The sequence below is a fragment of the Triticum dicoccoides genome, chromosome 7A (genome assembly GCF_002162155.2).
Source record: "Triticum dicoccoides isolate Atlit2015 ecotype Zavitan chromosome 7A, WEW_v2.0, whole genome shotgun sequence".
Taxonomy (NCBI): domain Eukaryota; kingdom Viridiplantae; phylum Streptophyta; class Magnoliopsida; order Poales; family Poaceae; genus Triticum; species Triticum dicoccoides.
In genome coordinates, this window is record NC_041392.1 from 24,536,971 (window position 1) to 24,560,782 (window position 23,812).

Below are 23,812 nucleotides of genomic sequence, written 5' to 3' on the forward strand. Positions count from 1 at the left end.
CCGGGAATGTTTTCCCAAAGTCTGCATTAATTTCGGACAGATGAACCAGAGGGGGGGCGGTTCCAGGTTCGTCATATCAATATTTTACATATACATGCACATGATTAATAAACACTAAGCATCTACATATACATATACATCTACATATACATAAACATGATTAAAAAATTCATCATATAAAAAAATACACTAAGCATCTACATATACATACATACATACATAAACATGATTAATAAAAAATGCACAGCGGGCCGGGGCGGCGGCGGCTCACAGCGAGGGCGGTGAGGGCTTGGGGAGGAGGGAGAGCACGCGGGCTCGGGGGCGGCGACGGCGACGGCGGGGCGAGCAGGGGCAGGGGCGCGGGCTCAGGGGCGACGACGACGACGGGGCAGGGGCGCGGCGAAGGCGACAACGACGACGGGGCAGGGGTGCGGCGACGGCGACAGCGGGGGCGGCGGACGGCGTCGGCGCAGCCTGGCGGTGTCGAGGTGCTCGGCGTCGTCGGGGGAAACTGCGGATGAACTATGAAAATTTTCTAAGTGTGGGCTTATATACCCCACCCTTTAGTCCCGGTTGGTGGCAACAACCGGGACTAAAGGCCCCCCTTTCGTCCCGGTTTAAGGCACCAACCGGGACTAAAGGTGTATTTTAGCAGCCCAAAGGGCGGGACGCACAGACCTTTGGTCCCGGTTGGTGGCTCGAACCGGGACTAAAGGCCCCCTTTAGTTCCGGATGGTGCCACCAATCGGGACCAAAGGCCTGGTCCTTGCACTGGCGCGGGGTGGTGGGAGTTTAGTCCCACCTAGCTAGTTGAGAGAGAGCAACACTGGTTTATAAGGTGCGCTGCGGCTGAGCTTACGAGCTCCTCTCTAATGCAAGCAGTACTTGCCTAACCTTTGTCACTGCCATGTTGGGCCTGTTGGGCCCGCGGGTATACATCCTGGCCTATGTACAGATGGGTTTCTAGTCATATGCAGGCCATGGTGGCCCAGTAGGCGGCATTTTTTATTTTTATGTCATTTTATTTTCTGGGGCCCATCCTATCTAGCCTCTCATTTTCTAAATCATGATTTGTGCAAGTACTTTTCTCTTTTTATGTCTTAAACTTCAAGCTTTGCAGCACAACAAAGCATTGTAACTAGAATATGGGATAAAACTTTAGATTTTTTCGTCCAACATAAATATACAAAATGAGATTTGTTTGATTTAAAAAACTTTTTTTAGTATTTTTGTTGGACCAATAGTTCTGAAATTTTTATCCCACATTCTAGGTAGAAAGGTCTGTTGTGCTGCAAAGTTTGAAGTTCAAGATATGTTTTTTATGAGAAAAACAAAAAAGAGAAATTTGCATGTAGTAAGTTAATTGTGTAGCACATATCTCAAAGCAACATTCAGTAGCCAGGATAGCAAGGCATGTGTGCTTATGCTAAAAAATCTGCATTCAGTTTCGATCGACTGTGAATATTTTTTCTCTTTATTGTCCTTTTGGGCTGGGTGGTTGTGTTTGTGTCGACTGTGGACATGTGCTCGGTCTCGGTAGGATGACGTACAAGAGGCAGCAAGAACTGTAGTATAATTATCTCACTGACAGAGGCCGACTTGTCACTTAGTTTTAATTGAACAATGCCACCTACGTTGCTACGGACATAAGCTGAATGCTTGTGTTGCCATCAAATAATAAAAATACAGATACATTGATCAAATTCTGTTTTTAATTTAGAAATACATATCGGCATCTGGTTTCCATCATACAACGACAAAGTATAAACTTTCTTCCAATTTTTTCCTTCTCAGCAGTCTTCGTGTCTTCTTAACCAGTCAAATCGCTCGCCATCAAAGAACATATAACCGATTATTACCGTTCATGATTAAATAGTTTTAGTATCACTCAACTTCACGAGCCCATCCATATCTCTATTACAAGCTACATAAAGCTTGACAATTCCTTGCTTCACTTGCTGCCAGGAAGAGGATACTCTGGACCACATGCTTATGCGATGTGTCTTTGCTCCGCGGGCATGGCATGCATGTTTCACTTTGCTGGCTGTTTATATCGCTGTCCATTCCATAGAGGACAACCTTGAAGTGTGATGGCTAAGATTGTGCAAAGGATTAACGAAGACGAGCAGAAAGAGGTTTGATTCGCTAGCCATTCTCATTGTTTGGAGCTTGTGGAAGCAAAGAAATGCGAGGGTTTTTCAGGAGTGTGGGGCCGCAACGCAATATCCCCCAATTTGTTAATCTCATTCTCGATGAGGTACAAACTTGGAGGAAGGCTGGAGCTAGGTGTTTTCAAACCTTTATGAAGAAGTAGCATGTAATTGAGGGTGGGTGTGTGGTTGCTAGCTTAGCTGGTAGCCTAATTTGTTTTGCTTACGACATTTTTTATAAATTATTCTCTGTCTTTCTATAAAAATACGCAATCTGCATACTCTTAAAAAAAATATGCTTTGCAGCATGTAAATTTTGTTTCTCAATGTATAATGAATTGACAGAGCTCCTACAAGGGGAAGTATCGTCTTTGCTTCCAGTCGCTCGTGAGGGGGCGTCATGTCTGCCTTGATTACGACTATTTTGTGAAGGTATGCTAGTGGAGAAGCTACACATCGTTTGTCCTACATACACGATTAGTACACAAAAAACTACGTACAAGCATTACTTACTCATACTATTCCAGCAAAAAAAAATACTTCCTCCGTTTTTATTTACTAGTGTAACTAGATTTCGAGCATGGAGTACTAGATTTCGAGCATGACATGTGCATTAATTACTAGTGTAACTACAAAAAAATTACTTCCTCCGTTTTTATTTACTCCGCATATTAGCTTTGGTCAAAATCAAACTTCATAAATTTTGACAAAGTTTATAGACAAAAATATTAACATACATACAATAACAAGCCAACATCATTAGATTCATTGTCAAATGTACTTTCACATCATATAGATTTGTTATGGTAAATATTTACATTTTTTTTATAAACTTGGTCAAATTTTAAGAAGTTTGATTTCAGTCAACTCTAATATGCGAAGTAAATAAAAACAAACGGAGTATTATGGCAACATCGCTAGTACTGCTTTCACAATATGGTGGATGCCCGCCAGTCGTTTCCGAGCACCGTGTCGTGCCTGTGAAGGGAAGGGCACGTGACACGCCCACCGTACCTACCTGGGTGCGGTTGCGCCCGTGGGTGTCTTGTCCGGCGAAACAGAACCGGCGTGCTTGTCTTTGGCCGCTTGGCCGTACGTTGGTTTCGTCGGCATGCGGCCCCCGCCGGAAAACAGTGCAAGTGGTGCACACAAAACAACCGGCCAACGTACGATACGTACTACGCAACCATCCTATCTATACTCTATACCTACTAATAAAAAAATAGGTATTCTTGGTCCGTCATGCTATTTTTTAGAAAACACCCTCAAGTTTTTGGTAATAAACCCGCAGTACATATTAACAGATATTTTTAAAGTCCATAACCTTTTAATACTAACTCCAAACTTAACATGTTATATATGAAATTTGATTAGAAAAATATGTAGAATCTGAATATGATATTATTTTTAACGGTTAACATTTAAAAATATGCTATTTACGATGAAACCTTAATCAATAGCGCATGATCAGTCTTTCCTTCATACCGGTGCCGCTCCGAATAGAAAATGAACCTTCGGCAAAACCAGGATGGTGAAATAAACAATATCTAAAAACTTGAAAAAAAGATTTATCATCCTATGCCGAAAGGGAGACTTCTTAAGATTGACAACATTCAAACGTGTTGTGATGGTGTGAACACTGAGCCCAGCATCACCGAGAATGGGGAAGAAGGATAAATAGAAACACAGATGGGATGCCATGTGTTGAAATAAAGGACATGGACCTACGAATTCATGGTTATTAGATTAGTGAGTATTTTTTCACATGTTGCAACGCACGGGCTCATTTGCATCGTATGCCGAGAGAGAGACGTCTTAAGATTGACAACATTCAAACATGTTGTGTTGATGTAAACACTGAGGCCAGCATCGACGAGAGTGGGAAGAAAGGTAAATAGAAACACAGATGAGATGCCATGTGTTGAAATAAAAGACATGGACTTACTAAAGTTTGGACTCATGGTTATTAGATTAGAAAGTGTTTTTCACCCGTTGCAACGCACGGGCTCATTTGCTAGTTATGAGCTTATAAATAAAATATAAGAGCCCGGCGATCTAGGCCAGGCAGGACTAAACCCACCGGCAAGAGCTAGCTTCCCCTGAACCAGTGAAAGTGTGCAGCAGATCGATCGGCAGCAGTGCAGAGTGCTCGAGAGGTTGATCGATCGGTGATGGAGTCGAGGGACGCCAGGGCAGCCTCCGGCCGGTCGCCGGTTCTTCTTCCTCGAATCAGTGGATAACGGCGCGGGCGGCCGCCGTCACTTCCTCGAGCTCGATGCCTGCTTTCTGTGCAAGCGCGGCATCGCCTCCAACCGCCACGCCTACATGTACAGGGGCGAGGCGGCGTTCTGCAGCGAGGACTGCAGGCAGGAGCAGATGGACATGGACGCCGCGCTGGCCGCCGTCGCCCGCCGGCACAGCGCGCCGCTGATCTTCAGGCCGTCGACGTCATCCTCACGGGCCGACTTCGCCGTCCACGCCCCCGCCGTGTCAGGCTAGCCAGCCAGGTAGCGAGCTCTGCTCATCGCTCAAGATGACGAGCGGTAGTGATGATCGACTGTGCATGTTTTTAAGGCCACTGTAGCATCACTGTCTCAATGCCACGAGATCGATCTTCATCATAGTATCTAGAAAAACATCCAACAGCGCAAAGAATCATCAAACCAATAAAAATCAACATGGCACACTAACATCTGTCTCCATGGCGCCGCCAAACAAGCCAGAATAATTTCATTTGCAAAAAAACATCACGACTACCACTAGAGTACTACACGCTGATGAAGATCATAAAATTATTGATGATCCGGGCTCCCCTCACCTCTCAATGCCAAGATGTCAGCCGAATGCGCAGGGCTGGCCTTTACATTTTACACATCCTTGCCCGAACTTCCTATAATGGGCATGTATGCTGTGATAGACTTAAAATGAATTTCCCCTAATGACATTGTTTTCTATAATAAATAAGGGTCCATCTAGGGCACATTTAGATGTGGCCTAGTTATTACACATCTAAATGACTCAATCAAGTATAAAGAAAGGAAAATAATAAAAAAGAAAGAAAATACCCGCACGAATCTCCGGATACAGCACCGGCACATATCTTCTGTGTTTAGTTAAACGATGCGACAAGTATTGACATGTACGCACAGGTACAGCACCGGCCATTCGTATGTTATAAGTAGATATATAAGGCCATCTTGTTAACCACTGACAATAAGAAAAAACCGTGAAAACCGGACAAATGAACGAACAGACAACAAAATCTAGAGGATTGCTTGGGTACACCCCCGCCCTTGACAAACCGTATAAGGATAGTATGCTCATTTCCTCATAAGGTATACCCACCTCCATATGTGGCACGTACGAACCGGTACACAGTCGATTCGCCCACCTGTCACACCCATCCGTCATGGGCATGGCCCATTTTTTCTTCTTCTTTAACCTTCAAAAAATAGGTGCAAGAGATAGGATTCAAACTCCCAACCTCGGCCAGAACCAGCCAATGTTAGAGAACTCCGAGGGTTGCAGGGGTTATTACAGGAGGTTTGTAACGGGGTACGGAGCTATTAGCAGGCCTTTAACTGAGTTGTTAACTGAAGGTGTGGAGAAGAAGCCAGAAAAGTATTTCCGAAGATCAAAAGTTCTATGGCATGGTGATGCCTTTGAACTTTGACTGGGAGAGTGGCTCGAAAGAGTTGGAACCGACTAGAAGCTTTGAAGTTTATGCTCTTTAAAAGGATAATAGCAATCTTGACTTACATCCGGTCAAGATCCCCGTGAAGGAATGCTGATTAAACATCGAGCTGATAAAGAGGGAGTACCATACGCAAGATACTCTAATAAAGGAAATGTATGCTTGTTTGGTTTCTTTGGTCCGAGAACACACACCACAAACTCTCGCAGTCGATGAGGAAACGTTAGGGCTTCTGTAACTAAACCTTCGAAAGTTACTTTTGCTTCTCTCGGGTTTGTGGTCTACTGCCACCCCTATAACCATCTGGGACAACTCACTTGTTGTGCCTAACTACTTCTTTCAATCTTCTTGTTGTGCATCTTCTTAGTCTAGTTTCTTCTTTTTTTGTTTTGTTTGGTCTGTTTATTCCTTGATTTTATTTTTCTTTGTAGTACACAACCCCTATGAGCTAGGCTTGGCCCAAATTTCTCCTTTTTTCTTCCTTTTTTGCAACCTTAAAAGAAATCCTTCCTTTTTTGCAACCTTAAAAAAATGAGTGTGTTATACCAGACTCGACTCAAAACCTCAAAATTCATAATGAGATGTACTAACCACTTCATATACCTGACCTCCTATGTCTAAGTTCTTGTTTTTCATTTTTTGTAGTGTGTCAAATATAACGTTAAAAATAAATACTCTGGTTTTCCTTTTCTTGGGCTGGTTTTTTCTTAGGTTTTTACATGGGTTATTATATCCTTGTTATAAGTAGATATATAAGGCCATCTTATTAATCACTGCCAATAAGAAAAACCGTGAAGCAGATCGTTTTCCTCTTGTCCCTGGCGGCTGGAACCCTAGCTGCTCCGCCAGGAGAGGACAATCTTTCAGCGTCGTCCTTCGCCGGCAACCTCGGTCGTCGGTGGTGAGGGGGTTGGCCGGATCCACGCATGTGGATCGTTTTTACTCCCTCGTAGTCTAGGTTTTTAAGTTGTTCATCGTCTTCACTTCGGCGGCGAAAGGAATGAGGATTGCATTGAATGCCCTTTCGGCAATTTTTTGTTTGGATGCAGTAACAATACTTCATAACTATACATCTCTTTGCGTTTCTGCATGGAAAGGAATGAAGATTGCCTTGAATGCCCTTTTGGCAAGAAGGGTGGAGTTTCATAAGACCAAGGATTCTAGGCCAACAAAATATCAAAAACATACTTGGCCAAAGCAACGTGGGCCGAAATCATCTAGTTCGAAATACGATAGGCCTTGTATAACGATCCGGAGAGAGTAACTGGTGCGCTGCAAAACCAAACAAGTTTCACAATAAGAATGGCATGAGAAGGACAAACTATAGTATTGCACATCAATCGGTAAAATAATTGTATAAGCTGACTTAACAGTCAGTAAATGTACCATGTAAGGTTTACAATCATAGGCCATTTGAAAAACAAAGTTACACGCATTACATCTTCTTCTTGCACTTATTTATAGCAAACTAGCTCGATCTCAATGAGCTAGCTTGTAGACCGCAAATATATAGTAGTGGATCTGAATGAGCAACCTGCCACATCAGCACGCAGCAGGGCGGAAACCGACGGACCCGCCACCGACGTCATAGAGAACCTCGTAAGTCTGCTGCTGCACATTGCCGATGAATCCGACGGATTCTTCACCGGGGGTGGCAGCGAACGCCAGGCAGCCATCCAACATTATGGATGCCGGGTCGAGCTCCAAGGTGGCGCCACCAGCGAATACGAGAGAAACCTTGGGGACCTTCACCTCAGGGAAGCGGGTGAAGTCGTAGCATGTGTCGAGGTTGCGCACGGGGGCCGCCAGTGGGCCATACGCTGCCATGATGCTTCTGAATGCGGTTCGTAGTGCAGCGTACACTGGTGGCGGCAGCTGCGTGACAACTGCGCCGGAATCCATCACCGAGCCCGTGGCAAAAGCTGTTGGCGGCACGCTCAGTTGCTTCCCGGCCACGATGATCGCCTCCAGGTGCACGATGTAGAACGTTGGTGCATGTTTGTTCTTGATGAGAGGTGTGTGTGCAAACTTCAACGAAGCCTCCACCGGCCCGCCCAACGAGAGGAAGCCGGCGGAGCTCGGCTGTGGGATGCAGTAGGAGAATGCGTTACCGTAGGCCTCTGCCGTCTGCTCTAGAAGCGACCCGCGGCCGCCGCCCAGTGCCAGGATGCCTGCATTCTGGTTGCTGAAGGAGCCCCTCACGGCATGGCTGCACCCAAACCGGAAGTCCTTCACCACAATGGTTGGGGACATCGTCAGCGTGTCAGTAACATACGTCCCGGTAGTTGCCCTACCGTCGCCATAATTTACAATGTACTTGCACTCATCGGTGGTGGTTGAGCAGCCATTGCCGTAGCTGCTGCCTAGCACCTTGCAGGCCGGTGAGCCACATGTGATTGGTGCAAACGTACTCGACTTGGCGGGGTCATAGAAGGGATCCTTCTGGAGGTGGCACTGCGGGATGGGGCACGGGAGACACTGCACCCAGGGGATGTCGCTGCTCGTGTCGACGACCACCGTCTGGCTCATAGTGGCATGGTGCTCGCCGGGCGGAGTCTGATCAGATTTTTCGATCTAAAATTTTAAGAGGAAGTTGTAAAACCGGTTAACGATGGACATTTTAGTTTCAATTGACACTTGTTTCACTTTCAATATCATTCTGAACTACCAAATTTGCATATAAATAATAAATTTATAATACAGTAGAGGCCCTTCGCTAAAAAAATGCATAGTTTGAAGTGAGAAGTCACATGGAAGTTCACGATTTTAGCAACATGAAACCACAGTTTTAAGTCCTTGGTTATATATGAACTGAAGCAGCGATAGCATGACTGCATGTTGATCCAAAATCTTAAAAATGATTCAGATTTAATAGAATATCATGCTGACTATAATAAACACTTCCCTATCATTGCTGATGGCTGATTGGTCAGTTGTAATTTTCCTATTGTTTATTGATTCTTTCGATACCAATTACACCCAACTATGTGAAGGGCTAGTCAAGAGAATGAGGATGCACACAACTAAAATATTAGAATAAAGATTAATTTATTGTCTTTGTCTGGTACCTATGGTTCATTGAATAGGGATTTTTTGTTTCCGGTTACTAGGATGAAATCTCATCTACTTCCTAAACCTTCAGATGGTTCCATCTTACCCGTTCCTCACTTTCATTGTAGCTAGCTTAAGCAATCAAAAAACGCAAAACATCTTAATTAAATTGATACACACACTAAGTTTCATTCACTGATATACTTTCCATAAATTCGGTCAGTCGAGAATTAGTGGGATCATTTTAAAGCAGTACATACTAAAGCCTTCTCACCGATTTCGATGTCCCTGAGTTTGTCCCGACTGAAGCTGTCGAAGACGGCGTATAATCCCGGTTAGAAACTGTGGTAGATCTGGCAATTATTGGTATCCCCGCACCGACACTGCCGATATCAGCGGAGAGCTGCGTCCGGATGTAGCTGGTGCGGAGCTGGTCCCACAGAAGCATGTCATCGACATCGATGCCTATATCCTCTGATGCCCTCGATGATGTTGATGAGCACGGACCATGCGGGCGGTTCATCGGCACCCAGGCGGTGCCGTTGGACAGTATCACTGTTCTCCGTGCATGTATATATTAGCTGAAGCTACTACTATCTACATATATACTGCTCTAGTCACTAATTATAAACATCTTACCCTTGTGTCCGGAGCAGGCGGCGTCTTCTGGGATGTGCTTCAGGGAGCTTGTTGGCACAACCATGAAATGTTTGTGTTCATGGTGATCTCCAGCACCTGCATTTGCACTCAGGCTGCAGGAACTAGACAAGATGATCACAAGAAGCAGCGACTGCAAAGTGGAGACCTTCATGTTCACGGACTAATTAATTGTGTTCACGTGTTGAGGGCAATGCTTGATGAGTTAATGGGATGGTTGATGATTTCAGTATCGTAGCTGCTAGCTCTATATATAGAAAGAAAACTAAATGCATGGGTTGGCAGACATACGATGGAAAGCAGCCATGCACAATTCCATCAGCCTGTGATGGGCAACACGTATCTAGACGCCTTTGCTTTCCAGGATTTGATCTTATCCTTTTGTTTTTAATATTGCTGGTTAACTTTGTGTGTACCGCGGACAATTAGATATTGCCTTCTCCCGACACAACTTCTTCTTCATTGTCCTTGTAGTGTATAATATCCGGAACTCTGTTTCCACCTAAGCTCAACTTGCAGTGCATGAACCTTAACATGGTATCATCCATGATGTTCTGGGTTTGAGAGACCTGGTTAAAAATATTTGCTGTGCTCTGATTTCATGTTCTTTCTCGATCGTCTCAACCTATGCAGTGAATAGGATTTGTGCATATAGATACAACTTGCAATCAAGAGGTTTGGACCGACACAATAAATAGTGAAGGGCGCATCAATGAAAACATGCCATGGTCTTTTGGTCAGGGTGGGGCAATGAAGGTTCGCCAGGGAAGGAGTGTTGGGATGTTTGTGGCGACAAGGATGTATACTGTGTCGAGTGGACATCTAAGTGAGGCTTCAAAGAAGTGGAAAAGATGGTATGAGAAAGCCATTAAATCAACCAATCGTCAATATCACTGTTGTTAAATTCTAATATCATTTGCTCTGTTCTGTAATACTCCATCCGTTCCGAAATAATTGAAGTTATTGGATTTTTCTAAGTCAAACTTTTTAAAGTTTGACCAAGTCTCAAGTTAGTCTTCAAAGAAGAGAAAAACGGTATATATGATAAAGCCATTAAATCGATATCCAATGGTCATTATCACAGTTGTTAAATTCTAATATCATCTGTACTACATCTGTAATAATAACGCATTTGTGCAGGCCAGGCCAATATGTTACTAAAGGAGATGTCACTTCAACTGTTTTTGCTTTATCAACGCATATACTATGATGATGTCTAAATAAACAAAGATGAATACAACTTTAAGAATCATATTCTAGGCAGTTGATGGACTGTAGTTATTATCCTTTTTTGTGGCCAATGATTTCTTGGCCCATGTGTTTTGTTTCCACAAACACTAGAAATTAAATATTTTGTTGCACATATACTATCACAGTAGACTCTATGTATCGTGCACTCACGCATTCTGAGGTACCGGTGAGTAATAACAAAAAAATTGGAAAGCGAAGGTACCACTTAAAGTTAAAATATTCATGTGGTATCCCCGTAGGGGAGTTGTGCTAACAAAAGAAAACCTTGCATGACGCAACTGGTCAGGAAGTAAGAAGTGTTGTTTTTGTACTCATGACGAGACAATTAAACACCTCTTTTTTTACTGTAAGTTTGCGCGTTCTATGTGGTCAGCCATCCAAATAGCGTCAAATTTGTATCCGCCCATAAGTGTTACCAATATTTTTGGTCATTGGCTGGATGGTATTTCAAATAGCTACACAACGCTAATAAGGATGGGAGCGTATGCCTTACTATGGTCGCTTTGGCTATGTAGAAATGATGTTGTTTTTAATGACAAAATTGTTTCTCCTTTGTAGGTTATTTTTCGTTGTATGCACTCGCTTCGTACGTGGTGTACGCTACAACGAGCGGAGTACCAACCGCTGTTCAAGGCGGTGTGTACACTGTTGGAGCAGGTGGCTACGGAGATTTTTACCCAACATGGATGGCAGCATAATCTCCGGCTCGGTCCACCATCTCTTTCGACATAGGCATAGTGTCGGTCTATGGACTCTACTATTGCCGAATTTTCGGTCTTTTATCTTTTTGTGTATCAGACTACTGGTGTTTGGCTGTGTGTATCCTAATTATGCAGAGACTGGGTGATACTCTTAATGCTTTGTATCACTTTGATGCTACATTTTGAGATAATAAAAGTGCCCTTTATCGAATAAAAAAACTATTTGTGGGTGACATCCAAAGAATAGAGCATCAATCTGTCCATCTATCTCTAAATATAGAATTGACCCGCAAGTTCCATGCAATGACTAAGATATCCTAAAGTATCTAAGCTAGCTAGCTAGGTTCATCTGTTCGATTTATTAAATAATAATAAATTAATAACATTAGTACTACAAACAAAGAAACAGGCCTACTTTGGAGATGCTACTGGCAATGCTTTGGCCCTGAAGGAAAGAACATTCGTCTAGAGAGAAAAGATGAACAATTTCCATGTTTTGTAACCTTTCCTTTTCTTTTCCCTGGTTTCAAATTGATTTATGGACTTGTCGCACACCCCTAGAAATCGCACATGGCCAATCACAGGTTGTTTAGTCAATCATGCATGCATATCTTTCAGTCTTTGCCCGATCTTATGTACTAGTGCACATTAGTTATCTGCGCAAGTGCCCTAGAGCTAAAGTTTCAAGAATATCATAAGATTGGCACAAATTTAATCATGCGTGATCATGCATGCATTTCTTTCGGTCTTTTCATGATTTTCTCCACCCGGACACGCTAATTAGATGTGCAAGTGCCCTAGAGCTCAAAAGGTGGAAAGGTTCAAAAAATACGGCAACTTGGACACCAGATAATATTACTATGCTCAAAAAGTAAACACAGATTTATTTTGCAACTTACCACTCGTTACAAGATTTGGAGTGGATTAAACATGACCTTTAAATCTCACGGAATCATAGATGCACATTACTTTAATATTTCCAATATGTGGAGGAAAATAATCATGGATTTTACATATATGCGGTGGTATGGACTTTAGTATACTTTTATGCCTAAAATGGCTAGTGCGTACGATATGCTCCTATTTGTTGTCAAGGTTTTGTGTGTCGCAACAGTCAAATCAGTGTCTTGCAATGGATATGTAATAGTGACACTCAATCTGAGATCTAGGTCTTTTAGAACACTGACACAATCTTTAAAATAATACTTTGAGCATTAATTTCTATGTGACTATGTTGTCTCACAAAAAATAGACATTATTCTAGAAGTATAAGTTATCTTTAATTTTGGATAGTAGTAACTCATATAGATGGCTGGAAATGATGTTCAGAGCTCAAGCTCCAGGTAGCTCATTATGTGGGCGACTCATGCTTTCCAGGATTTGATCTTCTCCTTTTGTTTTTAATATTGCCGATGCCTCCTCCAGACACAAGTTCTCCATCATTGTCCTTAAAGAAGTGGAAATGATGGTATGAGAAAGCCATTAAATAAACCAATCGTCAATATACAGGATGATACAAGGATGTATACCATGTACCGCGGACAATTAGATATGCATGCATGCCCATGGCCGATGCCTCCCTCCCGACACAAGTTCTCCATCATTGTCCTTGTAGTATATAATATCCGGACCTCTGTTTTCATCTAAGCTCAACTTGAGGTCCATAAACCTTAACATGGTATCTTCCATGATGTTCTGGTTTCTGGGTATGAGAGACGTAGTAAAAACTAATTGCTATGCTCTGATTCCATGTTCTTTCTCGGTCGTCTTGACCAATGCATTGAATAGGATTAGTTCATATAGATACAAATAGTCGAGTGGAGTGTTTCATTTGACGGGCGCATCAATGAGAACACAACATGATCCTTTGATCAGGGTGGGGCGATGGAGGTGGGCCAGAAATCTTCAAGTACCAAAGCTAGAGGAGGTGGGTTGGGATGGTTGTGACGACAAGACGATAAATACTGGATCGAGTGAACATCTAAAGTCAGGCTTCTAAGAAGAGAAAAAAAGTACTAAATGCGATGTCAGGTCAATATGTGGGCCAAGAAATCTTTTGCCATTAAATATTACTGTTGTTAAATTCTAATAGCATCTGCCTCTACCCGTAAAAAATGCATTTGTGCCGGCCAGGCCAATATGTTACAAAATGCGATGTCAGGTCAATATGTTACTCCCCGTGCAAAAAAGGTCAATATGTTACTAAATAACAATGTATAAATAAATAAATAATCTGGTCTTGGGTTCTCAGAGCCTTCCGGCAAAGATGAATATAACTTTAAGAATCCTATTCCAGCAAGCAGTTGATGGGGTGTAGTTATTATCTTTTTTGTGTCCAAAGATTTCTTGGCCCATGTGTTTTGTTCCCCCAAACACTAGGATTAAATAATTTGTTGCAAATATGCTTTCCGTGAATGACATCCAAAGTGTAGAGCATCAGTCTGTCCATCTATCTCTACATATAAAATTGAGGCGCAAGTTCCATGCGAAGACTAAGATATGCAAAGAATGCCTAAAGTAGCTAAGCTAGCCAGCTAGGTTCATCTCTTCCATTTGATAAATAACAATAAATTAATAACATTAGTACTACCAACAAGGCCTACTTCAGAGATACTACTGGCATTGCGTTGGCCTTGAAGGAAAGAATATCCGTGCAGAGAGAAAAGATGAATAGTTTCCATGCTTTGTAACATTTTCTTTTCTTTCCCTGGTTTCAATATTGATTTGTGGACTTGTCACGCATCTCAGGAAATTGTGCATGGATTGTCCCAAGATATTTAGTCCATCATGCTCAATCATGCATGAAAATCTTTCAGTCTTTGCCTGATCTTCTGTTCCAGTGCACATTAGTTAGGTACACAAGTGCCCTAGAGGCTAGAGCTAAAGTCCCAAGAAATGGTACACCGACACAAATTGAATCATGGTCAATGATGCAAGCATTTCTTTTGGTCTTTTCGTAATCTTCTCTACCCAGACACACTAATTAGATGTGCAAGTGCCCTAGACCTCGTAAGGTGAAATAGTTCCAAAAATACGGCGACATCCACACAACATAATATTACTGTGCCCAAAAAGAAAACACAAAATTATTCTGCAACTTAGGGTATCTCCTACACTGACCAGTAAATGGACACCTCAAATGTCTGTTTTTATGTCTAGACATGGTCCACGAACATCCAACGCTATTCACAAATTAATCCAATTGGGAGGAGAGAGAGAGTACAGGGAGACCATGCATGTGGTGAGATATTATGGTGTAGTATCCGGTTGGGAGTAGAGAGAGAAGAGAAGGAACATCCATGTGAAGAAAGAGAAAAGAATGGAGGACCACATGGGGTCTTTTTGTTGGTCAATTGCATGTCCAGACTCTTGGACGTCCAGACCGCTTCGCGGACCGATATGGGTTCCGGTTTGATGGAAAAAGTTGACACAAGTGGTCCGGAAACCACAATCCGGACATATACTGGAGCATTGAGTGTCTCCTTTGGAGATGCCCTTACCAATGGTAACAAGATTTGGGTGGATCATACATGACCTTTTAAATATCATGGCATGATAGATACACATTATGTCAATATTTCCAATAACTGGAATAACGAAATCATGAATTTTACATAGATCGGCAATATAGACTTTGGTATACTTATACGTCTAAAATGACTAGCACGTAGAATATGCACCTATTTGTTGTCTAGATTTCTGTGTTGCAAGAATCAAATGAGTGACTTGCAATGGATAGGTAACAGTAACACTCAAATCCAACATGTCTGTCTTTTAGGACATTGACCCAATCTTTGTAATAATATTTTGAGCATTAGTTTCTACGTGAATATGTTGTCTCCAAAAAAAATAGACATAATTCTAACATTCAGTTATTTGTCATTTTGGATGCTAATAATTCTTTCTTATAGATGGCCAAAGTCTGGAAATGATGTTCAGAGCTCAAGCTGCAGGTAGCTCGTTATCTAGGGGACCGATGTGCTTGGAGATGGTTGAAATTGAGATATTTGCTGGCGCTATTCCTCATGTATTTCATATCATACTGTTTCATAATATTGTTTACTCACAAGGCTGCTTTGTCTGCTGAGGCTGCTGATGCTGTCATTGATAAGGTAGTATTTTCTCATGTATTCCATGCCATTTAGAGAAGCCAAAAACATGACATAGAATTTCTTTTATATTAGTGTAATCTCTAGCGATTATTAGCTTCATGATTCTAAAATTCTGGGGTGGTTGAAATTAAACTACAAAACATGTAAATGGCAGAAGACATGTAGTACATTGGGGGGATGCCTTATCTTTTTTCTTAAGAGATCATCTCTTGACTAATACTCCCTCCGATCCTCAATATAAGACGTTATGGTATTTCATTAAGGCAAGTCTCTTAATTTTGTGTGTCTCTCTTCCACCTGACCAATTATCCTACATGGCATTGCTAAAATAAGACCATTACACATGTCATTTATTTCATTAGCGTTATTATAGAAGTAATACGAACAAAAGAATAACTTAGCATAATCGGGGACTCAGAAGTCAACTGTTTACTCCGTTTTGCGCAATTGGTCTGCAATTTAGGTCATGACTCAGGTGCTATTGCAACAATACTTTTGTTTGTAGATTAGCGCAATATTTGAGATTTGCTTGCAATAAAATCGTGGGATTGCCAACTAAAAATTAGTAAAATCTTCTGGAGTTTTCAGGATTAACAATCACATCACTCAGACCAGAGCAATTTTAGTTACTTGGACTAGGCAATAAATTAGTGTTTCGTTCTTGTTATCCATTTGACATGCTCACTCTGTTTTTCCACCCCAGTCGCTAATTTCCATTGTAAATTTAAAGTTTATACACGGCTATAATCTTCGTTAAAATGATATGCAAAACTAAATTATCTGTGGAGATGACATTAATTATTTTGCGAGACAAGCAACTTTTTTTTGCATGAGATAATTGCCAGCTGTGCGTGAGGAGGGCGAGTTCACGTTTGGGTGATGAATTAATATGTTACAAACAATAAACAAAGTAAATTATCAGAATTATGAGGGAAGTACAATGATTTTTAACTTCCCACCCTGGCCTTTTTTTGTCGGAAATTTCGAACCCTAACCCTAAGTCCAACCGTATACCTAGCCGCCGATGCCGATGAGGCACATTGGAGAGGCATGTCGGGCAGGAGCGGTGGCAGCATCTGCAAAGCTTGCATGCAACGGGAAGATCGTGGTAGTGTCGGGTTGGCGGCTGCAACGTCAGGGAGTCACACCGGCATCGGCGTCTGATATCCCACAAGTGTATTTGATCAGTAAGAGTGTCGAACACAACGAGGTGAAAAATAAAATGGTGAGTGCAAATTAGGTAGGAATCACTGCATTTACTAAAAGAAGTGACATTTCCTTTGTTTGATCGAGCGATAGAAGCAGGGTTCTCTATTCTGCATGTATTTTGGCATCGGTGTGATAAATGCCTTTCTAAAATGGATGCTAGTTTCGTCATGTTGACAATGTTGTACGGTAGGTTGCATTAATCTAACAGATACACTGATGAATGTGTGAGCTGGTAGAAAAAGGAAGTCGGTATTCGAGCAGGTGGAGCTGGAGCACCCACACGCCACACCAATCTAGTCGGTATTCGAACAACTAGAATGGTTGATCAAACCACGTACATGGAAGGAGGAAAGGAGCTCTCAAGCCTGGAGCTTAACCAATAATCCCACACCAAAAAGAAAAATGAACAAGCTCACCAACATAACAAAAGAAAATTACTACTACATGTTGCCGTTCGACGCGGAAGGGACGCATGACACATCCCCGCCATGCGTGTAGTTGAGCCCGGAGAGTACGCCGATGGTCACGGGATAGCAGCTGTACTCAGTGGCGTGGCCGCCGTGCGTGTAGTTGAGCCCGGAGATCTGCGTCTGGAGCGTACCGTTCAGGTGCACCGTCGCGTTCTCCACCCGCCGTGGCCCGTTGCGCGCCATCATCATCCCGGCGAACTCCCGCGACACGTCGGCCGGCACGTCCAGGATCGTCGTTACGAATGAATCCCGCACCAGCTCTGGCCCCACCTCTATGCCATAGACCGGGCCGTCCTCGATGCCGATCCAGGCTATCAATGTGCCGTTTGGGTAGAGGAGGGTGACGTTGACGCCCTGGTACTTGATGCCGACGCGGCCGCTGGGGTTCTTCGAGCTGAGGCCGACCGACAGCTTCACCTGGGTTGGTGTCACCGACGCGGTCACCGTGCCATTGACAACGTTGATGGAGAGCTTCTCAGATCGCGCTGATACGGCGGCGGCCCTCACGATGACCGCCACAGTGACCGCGGTCACCAGGGCCGCCACCGCGTAGCGCCCCACGGTTATCAGCCACCGGACCCTTGTGTGCTCGCCGCCGTCGTTGTCGTCCTTGCCTAGTGAATCAGACATGAACACTCTTGTACCCTGGTTGCAAAGTAGCTATCTAGTGCTGCGGTAGTGAAGCTAGCAAGCTGAATCGGTCTGTCGAGCTAGCTAGCTAATCCATGGATGGTTATATGCATATATCTATTCATACGATACCACGAGCCGAACATGTGCACTCGCTAAAGTGAAAATTGTGCTTGCTACTCGGTTAGAAGCTACCTCCAGCATACTTACTCATTATAATATACTACTCCCGATGGAAGCCATCTCGAGGAAAGGGAAAAGGGTCTGTCTAACTAATGCTCAGTCAAGTAACGTGAACATCTACTCCCTCCTTTCCGGTTTATAGAGCTTATCTCAAAATTTTAGTTTTTTCATTTTATAAGGCTCAATTTGATTGTTTTCCATCATATGTTCAGATTCCAAGGTGCATTAAATCATTGCATGCAAGTACTAAGAGAAAATTAACCAATGCATGTAATTTATGCATGCATGCATTGCAATTAATGTATTGGTAAACATACTTTTTTGAGGAAAACAAGAGTATTAATTGGGTGCTTTTGCAAACTACAAAAAGTATTCCACCACTCACCATCTACCTTGGTTGGTGAGAATTTTGAATTGAGCCTTATAAACCGGAAAGGGGGGAGTAATATTCTTCATTAAAATACTGGATTGGCTTTGCTCGCTTTTTTCTCAAAATTTATATTTAGTCTAATTTAACCTTCTAACTATTGCAGTTTCTAGAAGCACTACACCCTCCAGTAGGATTTTGGAACAATTTTTTTTGCAATACTCTAAAAAAATAGAAATATTAATACATGTGAGCTCGGGATGAAGTGGAAAATACTGAAAAACTGAGAAGGCACAAATTGAAGGGAAAATACCTAGCTTCACACTCCAGGATGGACCGCCCCCGTAGGGCCATGTTCTGGAAAGGAGCGAGTGAGTGCTCTGGAGGTGATTGTCAGGTTGCCTGGCAGGACGCCTGTCGGCTCCGCTCAGAAGGGGGGCTTGGCTTGGTGGATACTGGCGTCTAGAATACCTGCCTCCTTCTAAAGACGGTCCATAAAATCTTCAGTGGTGTGCTTAACCCGTGGACTATTTGGGTTCGCCATTGGTACATGTGTGATCATCAGGCACCCTCAACCCCAACTTGGAGAGCCTTTGCCTCCCTTGTCCCGCTATATCGTTCACTTACATCAATGAGGGTTGGCAACGGCGAGCACACCTCCTTCTGGCACGACAACTGGACCTCGCTGGGTCATTTGGCGGCTGCTCTCCCTGCGGCTTATTCACACTGTCTCCGCCCCGAAGCAACCCTGGGGGGCTTTGGTCGGTTTGGTGTTGATGCAGTCCCCGTGCACGATCGTTTGTCAAGAACTGCAGGATTGGAACTTTGCTTGCTTCGATCGGCCCACGATCGTGTCCAGTTCTTCGAGGGGGGTGACGAGCGAATCCTAGCATGGGGTGAGTGTCTTCAGTTCAAGGCGAGCGCGGTGTACCATATGATCAAGCTTTCCGGATGTGAGCTCCCCCTGCATGACCTCAATTGGGATGGCTTCATGCCCATCAAAGTCAAGGTGTTTGTCTGGGTTCTTCGACTCGGTAACACTCGTACGCGGGGCTTCCTACATCGGATAGGCTTCCTCGAACATGATGACTGCCCCTTTTGCCCCGGCCGGGCTGAGACGATCGTGCACCTGTTCTTCGAGTGTCCCCGCTTGCATCCGATGTGGGAGCGCGTTCTCGGCCGCCGCAGTATGCCCGTCGATTGTTGTGTCAATTCTGTTTGGCGTGCCTTCACCGCCTGCCACCCCTCCTGGGCCCGTCCGCTTCTAAGCACGGCGATGTGTTGTGTCCTTTGGGTCGTATGGAAGACCCAGAACCGGATGGTGTTTGATAACATTCGGAGCTCCGATCTTGACTTGCGGCATTCGGTCCGGGAGCACCTCCGATTGTGGGTGGTCCGGGCTCCCTCCCGCGTTGACTGTGCCCCGTTACTGCTATGGTGTGAATCTATCTGTAGCTGATTCCCCCTTCTCTCTCTCCTCTCTCTCCCTCTCTCTCTCTCTCTCTTTCTCTCTCTGCTCCGCGGAGCTATGTAATCACAGATCCGAATGTCTTTATTAATACAAAAATGAGTTCAGGTGGGCGATTGCCCCCCGTTGACTGCTCAAAAAAAATACCTAGCTTCATCCAATAACCAATATAAAAAGCACAATGTAAAGTTCCATTTTTTTAAGACTTCAATTGCATTTTTCAAAGAATAAACAAATAATCTCCATGACCGAAATTGAGTCTTGGCACCCTCACGTTTATGATTCCTTTTATTTTCTTGGATAAGACCTAAACTTATACCAAGAACACAAATATGAATTTTATCCAAATTTCAGCAACTTTTTCATGCACTTGCAGTTTCAAACTTGAACTAAATTTGAGCTATGTTGACTAGAAATACACTAATGACTTAAATATAGCAAACGAGTCCCGAAAAATGCAAAATCTTGACATGAAATATGTAACAGTGTATCTTAACTTTTTTTTTAAATATATAAGGTCAGGGGTTGAAGTAACAGTAGCTTCACCTTCAAATCCGACCCATTCAATCTCGACTACAGTTCTTCCTCACATATGCCCTGATTTCTAAGCAATGTATGTCACAACTTTCACGAAACATTATCGATTTTGTACCTCACCCAATATGAATCATATAATGATACCATGTCAAGTGTATTGTGTATTTGGACTTTGTTTCTATTTTTTGGAATTAAAAAACAAATAACCACCATGTTCGGGGTCGATTCTTGACATCCAGAGGTTTGAAATTCCTTTCCTTTTCTTGAATAAGGCATAAATATAGATTCAATAATACAAATAAGATTTTTCAACCCGAGTTTACCAAATATGACAGGCACTTGTAGTTCAAATTTGAAGTATACTGATTAATTAACTAGAATAACACTAACGAATTAAATATAGCAAATGAATCGAAAAATGCAAAAAAAAACATAGAGCATGTAACTGTATGTCTTGAGTTTAGAACAATTCAAGGCCAATGTATGAAGCTAGAACCGTCACTGCACCTTGAAACTTGACATGTTCCGTATCGAACCTATGATTTTTTTTTCCATTGGACACTGACCGATTTCTAAGCAGTATACTACATCACAAATTTTGAGAAACCATCCTGAATGAACCATCATTCCTCGATGAAAAAATATTACTCTCTCCGGTTTAAAATACAAAGACGTTATAAAAAATATAAAAAATGTGTGGCTTCATCTCAGTCGATAGAGACTTAATCAAGTCTCAGTCAAGTGACACAACATATAAAAAGTAAGAATGAAAACCTTAAAAGGAAAAATTTGCACGAATCTTCACGTAAGATCTCACGAATGTATGTACTAAGACTTGTTAAGTCTGAATCGAATCAACTTAGCAATCCCGATATAAAAAATGGGATAGTAGCTAAGCCTTGTATGAGAAACGAAGGGAAAGAAAGAAAGAAATATATTCTCCGTATCGCTTTACCCTTCCGGGAGGAGACGACACTAGTGTTGCAGCGGCGGGTAAGGGCACGTGTTCCGATCAATTCTCATGTGTCGATCCATATAGGCATGGGGAGTAGCTTGCTAATCATGTCCTAGCTAGGCTCATACTTCATAGCTACAGTATATTGCAAAGAGCAAGGTGCATCGGTAGCTAGCAATGGCGACGAAAGAGCCTCCGAGCAGATGGAACACAAAGCGCTACATCCTCGCCGCTCTCCTTGGAACCCTCGTCGGCAGCGGCGTCGTCATCGCCATCTCCGCGATCCTCTGCCCCGCGGAGATCGTCTTCTCCGTCACCGACTCGCGCGCCGACCTGAAAGGGGGCCGTCTGAACCTCACCCTCGACGTCAACGACACGAGTCTCCGCACCGGGGTGCAGTTCCGCAGCGTCATCATGTACCTGCAGTACTCCGACGCGGCGACCGGGGTTGAGTTCAAGGTGCCGGCCGATGTCGACGGCCCCAAGCCGGCCCCCCAGCTGCCAGGAACTACGGCGAAGATTAGCACGTCGGTGAATTTCGTGGGGTCTCCCTTCGCCAAGGCCGGCGTCGGCGGCCGCACGCCGAACATCAGCGTGCTGGTGTTGGCCGTGGTGCGGTTCAACGTGGGGCCGGCATACACGAGGCCGTACGACGTCAGGGTGCTGTGCGCCCCCACCGACTACTTCAGAGGCAGTCCTAGGTTTCCCATAGCCTGTGGTGTCTGAGCTAGATGCACCTAAGTTTGACGCGTGCTCCGGCAATGCTATACTGCTACTTCGATTTATGTATGCATGCATTTTGTCTATGTTTATGTCTATGTTCATGGATGAATCAAAATCAAGTTTTCTCCTTTCCCATATTTTTTTAGTTTGGTCTTTTTTTCTTGATGGAAATAATGTATAATTTAGATCTGGATCTGGCGCAATACAATCCTTGTTTCTCTCTTTAACTTAAAACTCCAAGGACAGATTAAAATGTCCCTAGATATTGCCCTCTTCTCTACAAGTCCTGCCTGTCGTACATGCAGCCTTCATTTGTCCCACACTTTTTTTTAACATGGTACATTTGAAGATGCTCACATAAACGCACAGTTACCCTATCCTTATGAGCGCATGCACATCATATCCCCATAAGCTCCGTCGAGATACTGAGCTGACACAACATTTTGTGATTGACGCAGCGTAGGTGCCTCGTAGTGGACGGGAACGTCAACTGAACAAGCATCGTCGCCTTCATGAGGTGTTCAACTAGGTTAAACTCGATGATGCATGAACTAACTTTGCAGTGGAACCATCATGTAAAACCAATAAAACAGCTCCTCGGAGCACCTAGCTCTACGAAAAACACATGATAATTTTTGGTTGATCCTTCAAATAATAATGTCGATCGGTTTGTAGCAAATCGGCAAAAGTGTCAATCGTCATGTCTTTCTAGTTTTTTCAGGTTCCTGTAGGGACACGTCTTCAAAACTCCATTCACACCGTGGAAAATGTCATTTCGTACAGCCTTGGATGCACCCACGCCACGCCTACCTACTATTATCGAGGCCGTATTCATTGCCTTCTAGGGACATGGGAAGATTATGCAATATAAGGGCCATGGTAGAGGACGGGGCTATTCTTAGCTCGAGCTCAAATGAGCTTGCAAGAATAGTAAAATGGTAAAAAAAATAGCAATTTTTGATATTTTTTGCACGAAATATTGACAAATGTTCTAAGTTCTTGGAAAATTTCATCATGATATCTCGTGGAAGTCGTGGAAAAAATAGACAAAATCAATGCTCCAAAAATACCATTTTCAAAGGCATTTTGGAGTGCTTATTTTTTTTTTCTCCACTTCAAAGAATGTCATTTCAAGATGAAAATTTGCAAGATCTTGAAAATTTTGTTAAAATTTATGACAAAAGATAAGAATTTTTTGAACTTATTTTCATTTTTTTCGAATTTACTATTCATGGCGAGCTCATTTGAGCTCATGAGCAGTTAGGGACTTTCCCATGGTAGACTCCATTTCATATAGAGCAAAGGAAGTTATCTAGATGGATATTGGAACCATCTGCAATGATTTATCCTTTGATGGTAATTCACTAGCTCATGTTATCAATGAATCTTCTTTTTTTTGGCGGGAAATTAATGAATCTTTGTAGAGCCACTAAAACCATCCCTCTACCGTTGAATCGACTCAAAGCAAAATAACATTGTAGTGCCCCACAACTGACATTCATTGTCGAGGGATTCCACATTGATAAAAGAAGGAATTACCACTACCAAACGATTTTTCACTTGTCTCACTGTACAGGTAGGGCTAGAACAAGGCTTCCATCTATCTCACCCATTTTGTACATTTTTTTTACCTTTGAGCCGAACCAAGTCTTGG

The 23,812-nt window shown here is 43.1% G+C and overlaps 2 protein-coding genes across 2 annotated transcripts; both read right to left on the bottom strand.

Annotated features, from left to right (window-relative positions):
* Window positions 1-7,171: 7,171 nt before the first annotated feature.
* LOC119331161 (aspartyl protease family protein At5g10770-like) lies at window positions 7,172-9,785 on the bottom strand. Its single transcript, XM_037604334.1, has 3 exons — window positions 9,535-9,785; window positions 9,170-9,450; window positions 7,172-8,418 (listed from the first exon to the last, which is right to left on the bottom strand). Exons 1-3 carry the CDS (start codon window positions 9,704-9,706, stop codon window positions 7,387-7,389), a joined length of 1,485 nt encoding a protein of 494 aa, XP_037460231.1. The 5' UTR covers window positions 9,707-9,785; the 3' UTR covers window positions 7,172-7,386.
* Window positions 9,786-17,078: 7,293 nt separating this feature from the next.
* LOC119334282 lies at window positions 17,079-18,086 on the bottom strand. The gene has a single exon (XM_037606877.1). It carries the CDS (start codon window positions 17,923-17,925, stop codon window positions 17,266-17,268), a length of 660 nt encoding a protein of 219 aa, XP_037462774.1. The 5' UTR covers window positions 17,926-18,086; the 3' UTR covers window positions 17,079-17,265.
* Between the last annotated feature and the right edge of the window lie 5,726 nt (window positions 18,087-23,812).